Below are 12,380 nucleotides of genomic sequence, written 5' to 3'. Positions count from 1 at the left end.
CTCTAATGTACACTTCTGCCATTTTTAAGAAAAGTGTAGTCCAGCAGACAAGTTAATGGCCTAAAAAATCCACTGTGTGCACCTCCAGCTTATTGTGGAAACAGGTTGGCATTTTCTTCATTACTAGGATACTTCTAGTTTTTAAAGGCCCTGGATTTGACTATTCCTTAGAGCTGTTTTTCCTGGTTTGTTTAACCTTATTAGTATTGTTTTATATTCTCTAGTCATATTACTACAGCATTTTATCCTTGGGATTGAACAGTTTTGGTTGGATGAGAAATAGTGTACAGGTTAAGAAGTGATTTTTCTGAGACATTAAATATGTTTTCATATGATAGGTAGTTTGTTTTAATGGAAAAAGCATATTGACAATTTATTAGTGAATTAGGAAAAAATAAGTCATTACTTTGGGAAGGCAAAGACAATAAGTCGCTTAAGGACAAGAGAATGGCTTCCTTATATATTTATATGTGGGTCTTGTCTTCAACTTTAGTATCGTCATCGTGTAATCAGAAGTAGGGGAAATGCCTGCCTTATAACATTCTGAGCTTCAGTTTTTCCTTTTAAGTTTGAAATGATGCCTAGTGATTGTTAATGAGAATTAAATGAGCGCATACACAAGGAATGTATTGTTTGTTGCAATCTGCTTGTCTAGTCTGTATTAAACAAAAATTTGAACTTCTAAGGCTGAAAGTCTGTTTATTAAAATAAAGGGTTTTAGTAGGCCATTGCTAGCAGTAAGACCCGGCTTGGGACATGGAGTCTAAACCACCAGCATCATGGCTAGGTTAGAAAAGACATGTCCCTCATCCTGGAGTTTTGCAAGGCCTTTTATTCCTGCACTAGAGGGGAGAAAGATGTGAGCTGCTCTGAAAGAATTACACTCGCTGTAGACAGGCGATGGGAGAAGGTGACGTGGGACTAGCGAACAGGTGCAGTCCCATCTGCAAAGCTCCTGCTCTGAAAAGCTCCTGTGTAAACAGGAACTGGCTATTGTCTCCTTTTAGATAATCTCAGAAAATAGCCTGAGTGAATTCAACAATTCCAACATACGCAAAGGAGTGTGAACAGTCTTGTTGGTTTTGCACTGCAGCTGTTAACTGCTTAACCCCTTTTTCTCTTCCTTCCACCCTTTGGCCTGCTGTAATGTAATTTAGGATATCTCAGGATTTTCTCCTTGTCATTTGCTACAGGGCACACCTGGGAGATATTGCAGGTTCAGTTCCAGACTAACCACCTCAATAAAGTGAGTTGTAATCTTTTTGCTGGTGGAGGCTCTTGCCTTCAATTTTTTTTTTTTTAATGCAACATCTGTGGAGCCCAGTAAAGTGAATCAAGTGCAATAAAATGAGGTATGCCTGTATATGAGGCCAGTTTAGGAAGCTATAGACATATGTAGTAATGAAAGCTCCTAACTTTATGGAATCAGGGATTGGAAATATGGGAGATAATTTGGAAATACAGTTGATGACGGCATTTGTCTATGAATTGCTTGTGATGGAAGGCAAGAATGTAAGGGACATCAGTGATACTGTAGAGAAGAGAGGCCACGTGTCTTAAAAGGAACATGCACGTGTAGAGGTTGGTGAAAGGGGAACATGAAGAAATTAAGGTGCCACAACAGAACTCATCTTGAAAGAAAAAGTATCCTATTTTCTAGTTAAACAGTTTGATGTAGGGTAGTTGACTGAACAGTTAACTAGTAAACTAACTGCAAGACAGCAGCTTTGCAGTTTGCGTAATTTAAATTCATAACACAGCAAAATAGCAAGTACATGCATGAATGACCCAAAGTGAAAGTTCAGTCTACACCTATTAGAGCCTTTCCTCTTGTTTTCCTCACGGCTCCCCTCAGACTCCCACACCTTTTGCTCCTGTACTAGTGTTTCACCACCATAAGTTATTGATGACCTCCTGTTAATCACTTCATGGTGATTCTCAATTTCCTTTACTTGTGCTGGCTGAGCAGAGCCGCCTCAGATGGTGGTGGAAGCATGAGGCTGCCTGATAGTACCACCCAAAGCTAAGCAGTTTGCTGTCAAATTTTGTTCCGTCAACCCCTGTGCCCTGTGTTGTGTATTCCTCTTTCAGAGCCTCATGGCCTCCTGTGGGGCTTGAGTGAGCAGATGCCAGCTGCTGGGCCTGCTTTTTGTGTCCTGGCAGTGCATGAAGTGACTTGACAGGTTAGTGGCTCAGATACACTTTGGCAGAAAGCATTCTTTAAGCTTTGAATTGTGGTTAAGACCACTTCTTCAGAGTGGTTTTTGGCTTTACCACCAAAGGAGGTTTGATTATTATAATATGACGTGATAACAGAAAGCTAAACTACAATTCAAAAGAAATATACTGTTTTGGGTATTAACACTTAAACAGAAAGGCGTTTCCTTGTTCATGCAATGGTGTTATTGGAAACATTCTGGAAGCTCTTTTCCCCATTCCAAACATGAATTTTGATCATTATTTTTGTCTATTGAATATTCTCCCTTGTAATTCAGTGTCCTATTTTGCATGTTTTAAAATAATAATGGTCATTTTAAATTTTTTTTCTCTTAGGGTCAGGCTTATTTGAAACAGCTTATTAACTCCTTACTTACAAAACCTGAATCAGAGCCTTTCCTTTATGCATTTGACCTTATTTGGGCTGTCCCACCCGTAGATGTTCTGGCCTGCATTATTTAAAAGGAAAAGAAAAGGCAGAAGCACTGCTGAATTCTAATACTTGAGAGCGCCAAGCTGTGTGTTAGCAGTTTGGCTGTTTAAGAGATTGGGCAAACATGGTTTGATGGAGGTTAAGCTGGTAGTATGTCTGTAATTTCTACCAGCAGAAAAAAGAAGAATGCAAAACCTCTTCATTAAACCGAGCACGTCTGTGTAGATTCTTCATCCTTTTCAACTCAGAAAAAAATGTACTTTGTAGAAAATGATCGATAGTGTAAACACGAAAGTCACCAGACTTTCATAGTTCCCATTGCAATTGTAACGTATTCCCCTTGTGCTGGGAAAAATCCAAGAGTAATTGTCAAATTTATGACTTACGCATGGGGACACACACACACACACACGTGTCTATATTTATATGTAGGCAGTAGCCAACATGTGGCTCCCACAGAAGACGTCTTTAGACTTCCTGAGTTTTCTGTATTTATAGCTTTAGAAAACATTTTTCTCACTTTGTACTAAGCAAAGAAAAATTTACCCTTATAAAATTTAGTCAAGAATAAAGTATTGAGAGTCACGTTATGAAAGAAGGTTCCTTTTCCAGTTTTTTTGTTGACCTCTCACTGAAGCAAACCAAATCTACACTGTATCGTAGTGAGTTTTAGGATCAATTAGTGCACTTTACAATTTTGTCATGAACATGTATACCCTGGGCACTGTCTTAACATGTTAGCATCCAGAATTGTACTTCAGTTCTTTCTCAATGCAGAGTACACGGAAAATCACGAACATCATACTCTAGTCGCATTTGAACCAAATTCACCTTTATGGGAACTTGGGCAAGGTGCTTTCGAAGCTGATTTCCTCATCAGTGTAATGAGAATGATAGTATCCACCTTATAAAATTGATATGTGAGATAACCATGCACAGTACGTAGCCCAGTGGCCAGCCCTTTAGTAGCTTCTGTTGCACTGTATTCAGTATGGATAGGGACCGTGTTTCTTATTTGCCATGTGTCCCAAGTGTCTAGTACAGGGCCTGACACACAGTAGGCAGTTAGATGTGTGTTAAACGGTTAATGAAGGGAAAAAGGAACCATAATCTAGTAAAACAATTAATTATACCATTCTCTTCTTATTCATCTCAGTTTTAGACAAGATAGGCAAAGAAAGCAAATTTTTAATTTAATAATAGGAGCATTCTAATTCTAGTACATATTCAGTATTTTTCCATGACGCTGCCTTATTAGTGATTTTTTTTTTTTTAAATGCATACTCTTATGGTAGGTGATTTGCCAAAGGGCCATAGTCGATCCTGATCTTTTGTCTACTGAGTAGGAGGGAAGATTCTGGGAATCTGGATCTGCAATTTAGATGGAGAAGGAAGAGGCCCAATTTTGTCGGGACTCACATCCTCATTGACTTAATATTTAACTTAATTTGAAGTACATATATCCTGGATTGGTGCAGCCAAGGACTAGAAATCTCTACCTTTTAAAATTTTAATGTTAAAATAGAATTTGAAGACAATAGGAATAAAGTCCAGGAATAAAGTCCATCCTCTGATAACCACTAAACTATTGTCTGTGTCTATGAGTTTTTGTTTCATTTATTTGTCTTGTTCCTTTGTTTCCAGTTTTATGTCTCACATGTCAGTGAAATATGGTTCTCAACTTTTTCTGTCTGACTTATTTTGCTTAGCATAATAATCTCAAGATCCATCCATGTTGTCACAGATGGTACTATTTCATCTTTTCTTATGGCCGAATAGTAATCCATTGTGTATATATACCACAACTTCTTTATCCATCATCTTTTGAAGGACACTTTGGTTGTTTCCATGTCTTGGCTGCCATAAATAAAGCTGCAGTGAACATCGGAGCACACATATCTTCATGGATAAATGTTTTCAGAAAATTGTTTTCTTAATACAGATGATTTCTTTGTTGCATTTCGCTGTATACACATTTTTGCACAGTCCCAAATTGTCTACCTATATAAGAAATTTCCAGAATTGAAATGGTTGGGAATTCAAAAGAATGCACATCTTGAGTTATAATCAACATTGCCAAAATGTTTTTCAAAAAGAATGCACAAATTTAAACTCCCAGCAGTACATGAGAATTCCTGTTTCTCCATTCTACACCAACACTGGGTATTATCAAACTTTAAACCTACAGCAAGCGAGTCTTAAATAATTTTCATAAGAACATACGTAAAAGCTATGCCAGGAAGCTGGCCACAGAGTCTCATATATGTCACCTCCCATTAATAGGTTTGTCACCACCAGGTTCCGTGGCAAGCAAGGTCAGGCCAGCAACTTGATCAGGAGAGATTAGTGCTGCTCTGAGTGTGAAGTTTTTCTTCTGATATAATTCCAATTTATAGAAAAAAATGCAAGAATATTACAAAGTTCACCCATATACCGCAAGTGTCAACATTTTACCACATTTTCTTCATCCAGTTGTATGTCTCTGTCTCTGTCTCTGTCTCTCTCACTGACTCACTCACTCATTTTACCTGAACCCTTGAAGGTAAGAAGTAGACATCATGCTCTAAATACTAAAGCTAGTGTTTCTAATAATAAGACATTCTCTTACATAACCCCTGTACAGTTACTAAACCAGAAAATTAAAATTGATATAATCATGTTTTCCAATCTGCTGATTTTATTCAGATTTTGTCATGTGTCTAAATGTTTATAGCAGATGTAAATTCTGGATAGTATGTTGTATTCAGTTATCGTGTGTATTCAGTCTCTTTTAACCTGGGCCAGTTCCTCAGTATTTTTTGTTTGTGTTTCATAGCCATGATGCTTTTAAAAGTATAGTTCAGTTATTTTATTAAATATTCCACAGTTTACGTTTATGTTTCCTCATATTTAGATTCGCGTTCTTCGTTTTTTGGCAGCAATATCACACAAGTGATATTGTGCTCTAAATTCTTGATAGTAGGAGGCATTTGGGTTTTTTTTTTAATTAAAATGTATTGGGGAGACAAGCATTTGTTTTTTTCTTTTAATTTATTTTTTATTAATTTCAGGTGAGGTTTTTATTTTTAATAGTTCCTACTAAAACAGTATTTATTTTAATGGTTAGGTGAGGTTTTTTAAAGTAATTTTATTTTTCAATTAAAGTTGACGTACAATATTATACTAGTTTCATGTGTCCAACATAGTGATTAGACATACAACTTATGGAGTGATCACCCCGATAAGTCTAGTACCATCTGGCACACCATACGTAGTTATTACAATATCATTGACTATGTTCGCAGCATATCAGGAGGCATTTGATGTCAGTTTGTCATATTCAGTCTCTCAATACATGAAATTGGAGTAGTTTGCCCGTCGTCTGATTGCCTCCTTTTTTGGAGGCCATAGATTTTCAGACATAATTTTCATGTAAGGTCTTCATGTGCCATGTTAATGGTTTTCTGTCACTTCTCACAACTCAGTTGTGCCATCTGGATAATGAGGCTTATTGTGATTTAACGTGGGAAAATCCCTCCCCAGGTATGGATTTTTGGAAAGGCACCCGTAACCTGGCAGTAATATTGGAGATAGCTGAAAAGTCTGATGCTGAGAATAGCTGGAGATGCTGACCTCCGTCACCCCACATTTATAGCTTTCCACTCTTCCTGCTGCTTTACACAAACTGCTGGTAGTCTGTTATAAAGTTATGTTTGTTGTTCTTGTTTTTAATTGAAAAAGAAAAGGTAGCATAAAGGGACTATAAAAATAAAGGAAATTGCTTTCCAAATGTTTTTTCCAGTATACATAATAAGAAGGGGAGTATGCTTTCTCCCTGGTGGGGCCAGCTGCAAACATGGCATGTCTTTGAAATCTATCCCATTATTTGTTCTAAAAGAAGCATGTTACTCAAATGTGAGAGTCCAGGAGGATACATCATTCCTCGATCGTCTTTGTTACAGTAGCAAAGGACCATTGGTTATACCTGTAAAGTTTTAAGCAGTGTTGCTGTGTTTCTTAAGGTAAGAGCAGGTCCAGAACTAGTATTTGAAGTACGACAAAGACTGACATGTCTTGCTCAGAGTTGTGTGACTTAGGCTATTTTCTGCTATGGATGAAGGAATGAGGAAGCTTTTTAAAGTAAAGATAAATTATATCTTTACTTTAAAAATATTTTTTCTATTGAGCAAATACTAATCTCTTCAATCGTTCAATAGGTACAATATTTAAGATGTTTGTAATGTTTTTGCTTTTATAAATCATACAGATGAACATCTTGAGCATATCTCATAGTTCCATTTGTCCTAATAGCATTTAAGTTCCATTATGGCATGGATTTGTGTCTCTTTTGTTCACCCAGGAATACCAAATGCCTATACTTGGTTCGTACTAGGTGAATAAATGAATCTGGAGACAAGACAGAATGTTGTATGTAGCCCTTTCTAATTGGCCTCTTGTATTTTTTTGTGAGCAAATTACTAAACAGCTTCGTAGGACCATTTGTTTTGCTTTTCATATTATATATTTTTACAGGGTATAGTAATAATGTATAAGGTGTGATCACAACATACGGTGAATATTTAAATTTAAAAAAATGTATTATAGTAAAAGACACATTGCCATTAACCCCCCTCAAAACACTTCCCCTCGCTTCAGACACACTTATCCCATTGTTCTTGCCACTTTCTGAAGCAGTTCTGGAAGTCCTCTATCATGAGTGTCTATCTGGGCTGTCGTGGCTGCCTCCACATCCTGAATCAATTCAAAACGTTTACCTTTCATGGTCATTTTGACTTTGGGGAAGAGCCAGAAGTCGCACAGTGCCAGATCCGGTGAATAAGGTAGATGAGGACACACCGTGATGTTTTTATGTGACAGGAATTGCCATACCAGAAGCAATGTGTGACACGGGATGTTGTCATGATGGAGGATGAAGCAAGGCCTACTTAGGGTGTGTTTTTGTTTATGAACCATTTTAAAGTATGTATTTTGTGATTTCTGGGTATAGATATTTACTAGAGGATTTCTCTTTACTCTGGTCTTCAGTAGGGTTGAAGTATAAGTTTTAAAGGAGATTTTGTGGTTCCAAAAAGCTTATTGTGGAGTATGTCATACAGCCTATTTAATTTCTTACCTTTTTTTTTTCCCCAGAAAATTTGGTGAGCGGCCTCCACCTAAACGACTAACTAGGTAAGCATTATATTAGTCAGCCTTTCACCCAAACATTTCTTAAAAGTGTAAGATGCTGTCGTTTTAGAAACTATATTAGATGCCCTTGAAAAGAAGTTAATCAAATATTGGTATCTAAATTATAGACTTACTACCGTCTTCCCTATCCCACATCTCCCCCCGCACCCGTAAAAAACACAGGAAAAGAGGATAGAGTTCAAAGGCGGGAATGAAACCTCTGAGTGATTAATCTTGGGCAGTATATAGTTAACATAACCAGGGCTGCAGTGTAAAGATAACTTCCTATATGTAGTTGCATTTAGCCAGTCACAGTTTGTTGACTACAAGTGGGACTTGAAAGATATCTAAATGCTTTCGGGAAAGAATTTTATAGGAAACACAAGATTTTACCCATTTTTAATGAGTCTATAAGTATTTTAATTACAAATATTAAATTTAAAAGTATTAGTTTTGAAAACGATTTTAAAAAGTTCTAAGTCAGTGGTTGTAAAATAAAAAGTAAGATACCCAGTTGCAGTTTCAGTCCTAGAGTTAATGCAATCCTGCATTGTTAATATCTGTCAAGAAAATTGTATGCATGTAAAACATATTCCTGTCTTTTTTCTTTTTAAAGTCTGACATTATACCTGTCCATTGTTCTGTGCCTTTTAATGCCTCATAACTTCTACTTAGTGCTCTGCATTATCTTTACACTGCTTTCATTTAATATTTTACATTGATGGTCATTTGGGTTATTTTCACATTATTGTTATTATTAAAAAAGCTGTGGCACTCAAAGAATGATGGGGACATGCCAGAAGGACTCAAAGAGAGCCAGCTTGAAGAAGCTCCCTTTGGCCAAATCATGGGCACTTTGATCATCAAAATACATAACGATAGTAATAGATTAAAACCCATATAAGCGAGTGACAGTTTAGAAGTCTATACTGTGTTTTAAAATGATTCAATAAATGGAGAAGAGAAGAGAACTTTTCCTTACATGAGAAATCCACCTAATAAATATAGAAGGAGTGGTAGAACTAGGAAATCACAATTTGGTAACTACTACAATGATAATTGTTCCCCTCAAAAAGCATCAATGAATGCTAAAACTATTGGTTTAAAATCTGATGAGAAACAAAATATTTATGTGATCTCTAAGCATGTCCTCACAAAGTATGTATTATAAAGCACCAAATAGTAATATGACAGGGAAGAAACGTGGCAGACACCACCTTAATTAAGTGATCTAAATTAATACCACTAGTAATGGGCAAATAAATATTACAAATAAATACTCTGCATCCTGAGAAGAACACAGTATCACTTTTGTGATATTCTTGCCAAAACACGTTAAGCTAAAAGTAAGCATAAGGAAACATCAGAAATACAAAAATGAGGGGCATTCTAGAAAATAAATGGCATATATTCTTCAGAATTTTCAAGATCATGAAAAACAAAGACTGAGGATTACCAGATTAAAGCAGAACAAGACACGACAACTAAATTCACTTAAATCCTGGGCCAGGAAAAAATTTTTGTTTTGCTCTAAAGCTGGAGTTGGCAAATGTTTTCTGTAACGGGCCAGATAATAAACGTATTAGGCTTTTTGAGGCACACTCAGTCTTTTGTGACTTTTCAACTCCATTTGTATATCCCCAAGTCAGCCATGTAAGTGAGTGGCATTTCTGTTCCAGCTCAACTGAGTTTAGAAAAACTGGTGACTATCCTGATTTGGCCCAAGCGCAGTAGTTTCTCAACAGTGCCCCTTCCCCCCAATAAAGGGCATTAGTGGGACTGTGGCAACATGTGAATAAAATCTATAGATACAAATATTGTATCCATGATAATTGTATTGTGATTGTAAAAGAGACTGTCTTTGATTTAGAAAATAAACACTGAAGTATTTCTGGTAAAGGTGCTTTATGTCTACAGTGTACTCTTAAATGGTTTAAAAGCCTAGTATACAAATACGGTAAAATGTTAATATTTGGGCAGTCTGGAGGAGAGGGGACTAGGAATTCTTTGTACTACTTGGGCAACTTTTCTATAAGTCTGAAATTACTTCAGTATTAAAAAACACCTTTTTCAAAAGGCATTGCACAAATATTGCAGATTGAATGGGCTGAGAAGATAAAACTTGTCTCACACGTTCATGTAAACATGATTTCAATTAACTTTTATATATCATGAAGGCATTCTAAGTGGAATTGCTTAATTCATGTGTATAGACATTTTGAAATTTAAAATTTAAAATATTTTTATTTCATTACCAGCAGCAATAGGTTGGAGTGACACCTAAACAATAAAATATATTTTAATGAACACATTAGTTACTTTAATGGATACCTCTGTAAAAATAGAAATCAATACAATAATAATATCATAAATAAAAGTTTCTTTCCTTAAATATATACAACAATATAGTTAGGTCCCATCTACTTGATCATGATTTTCCATTTACCCTTTAAGCAGTTACCCCTGTTTGGAAAATTTTAGTAGCTTTTAGGACTTCCGCCTCTGGCCAAGATGGAGTAACAGGGACTGGAATTACTCTCCGGCCTGAAACAACTAAAAACCCGGACAAAATAGATGAAACAGCGGTTTTCAAGATATTGGACGGCAGGCATGAAAGGACAGTGATCCTTGAGAGACAGGAGACAAATGAGGTGAGCCCTATGATTGCTCCAGCTTAGTGCCTGGAGAGAGTTTCCAGGACATGATGTAGGGAGGGGGAATCCAGGTGAAGCCCAGTAAGCACCTTGAGTTGAGGAGATGGAGCCATGGAGGCCAAGGTGGCTAGAGTTTCCAGGGCAAAGAACTGGAAGGAAAATGCTGCGCAGAGCTCCAGAGATCGCGGAGGGTTCCCTCTAGTCTTCAGCTGAGTATGGATCAGCACATGTATGTGAGGGAATTACCCAAGTTTGGGGGTGGGATTGGGGGACCAACCTAAAGAATTAAGAGGAAAGAATTCCTAAAACTCACTCCGTACTATGAATTGTGCCTGTTCCCAGTAGCCAGTGTGGAAAACTCTTATTATTCACGGTGCAGCAACTAGAGTAGGCAGAAGGGCTTTGCTTCAGTAGTGATGCAAAATGAAGCCTAGACTATATGCTGTCGGGTCTCACCCAACAACTTAAAAGTAAGATTGAAAGGGTCAAACTTTCCAAGTAACTTAACTGTGTACCAGAACAAAGTTCAAGAATATTTACAGGAATAGACAAATATCCAGCACTCAAAAGTAAAATTCATTGTGTCCCTAATATTTAATCAAAATATGCCAGTCATTAAAAAAAGCAGGAAAATATGAATCCATATGAGGAGAAAAATCAGTCCATTAAAACCAACGTAGAAAATGACACCGATGACAGACAAAGACATTAAAACACTTACATTTGTCTTCTATATGTTCAAGATGATAAGATCAGGAGTTCACAGAAGTTTTCTTTAAAGGCTCAGATGGTAAACAGTTTTGTTTTTTTGTGATCCATACAATACAGTCTGTTATAACTATTCAACTCTGTTGAATAAAACCAGCCATAAACGATATGTAAACCAATGGATGTGTCTATGTACTGGAAAACAGCGTTATTTCTAAAACAGGTGGTGGGTTGGATTTGGCCTATGGGCTTCAATGGTACATCCCTGAGCTAGAGAGAGATTGAGCAAGTTAAATATAGGACGTGGAAGGTTAAAAAGGGAAGATCCAAATCAGATTTCCAGAGATGAAACCTCAGTATTTAAGATTAAAATACATACTTGATGGGATTAATTACAGATAGGCATTGGTGAAAAGATTAGTGAACTTGAAGACATAGCAATAGAAACTATCCAAAATGAATCACACAGAAAAAAATCTGGAAGAAAAAAAATGCTTAGTGAGCTGTGGTTTTTTGTTCATGGACTAACATACATGTAATTGGAATCATTGAAGGGGAGGGTATAACTGAAAGAATATGTGAAGAAATAATGGCTGGAATTTTTCTAAATTTGACGAAAACTACAATCACCATTCCAAGAAACTCACAAATACTACACTGACGCACATCGTAATCAAATTGCTTAAAGTCAGTGATAAAGAGAAAATGTTAAAAGCAACAGAGAAAAAAAGATATATACAGAGGAACAAAGAAGGATGACAGGAGGTTTTTCATCTGGAACCCTGTCTCGGTAGAACATTGTGGAGCAAAAGCTTTCAAGTACCCAAGGGGGTAAATATAGCAACCTAGAATTCTATATCCAGCAGAGGCAAAACTAAGACCTTTTTAGATATGAAAAAACTGAAGAAGGAATCACAAATAAGCACTGAGCTACAAGAGATGTTGAAGAACTCCTTCACGGAGGACAATTATACCAGATGGAAACCTGATTCTGTATAAATTACTACTATTAAAAATGAGAAAGGTGACATCACTACAGATTCTTCAGATAGTAAAGAATAACAAGCAAATATTATAAATAACTTTGTCAATACATTCAGTAACTTTTGAAAAAAGGTACAAATTCCTTGAAACTAGCAAACTACCCAAGCTTACTCAAGAAGAAACAGATAACTTGAACAGCTCTCTAGCTAAAGAAATTG

The 12,380-nt window shown here is 36.6% G+C and overlaps 1 protein-coding gene across 9 annotated transcripts in view; it reads left to right on the top strand.

The window, feature by feature from the left end:
• The window catches only part of RBPJ (recombination signal binding protein for immunoglobulin kappa J region), a 194,151-nt gene that overhangs the window by 143,757 nt on the left and 38,014 nt on the right, over positions 1-12,380 (top strand). For 5 of the 9 annotated variants that reach the window (XM_081046055.1, XM_081046057.1, XM_081046054.1 and 2 more), the window contains one exon: positions 7,781-7,819. The exons of 2 other annotated variants lie outside the window; for them this stretch is intronic. In XM_081046055.1, coding sequence (XP_080902181.1) covers positions 7,781-7,819 — 39 coding nt within the window. Of the gene's footprint in view, positions 1-1,193; positions 1,247-7,780; positions 7,820-8,978; positions 10,468-12,380 lie in introns of those variants that run through there. 2 more of the 9 variants (XM_081046061.1, XM_081046060.1) reach the window with 2 other exon arrangements.

Source organism: Rhinolophus hipposideros (assembly GCF_964194185.1).
Source record: "Rhinolophus hipposideros genome assembly, chromosome: 1".
In the NCBI taxonomy this organism is placed as follows: Eukaryota; Metazoa; Chordata; class Mammalia; order Chiroptera; family Rhinolophidae; genus Rhinolophus; species Rhinolophus hipposideros.
The sequence above is the reverse complement of the archived record's forward strand: the minus strand, read 5'-3'. Positions and strand labels throughout refer to the sequence as shown.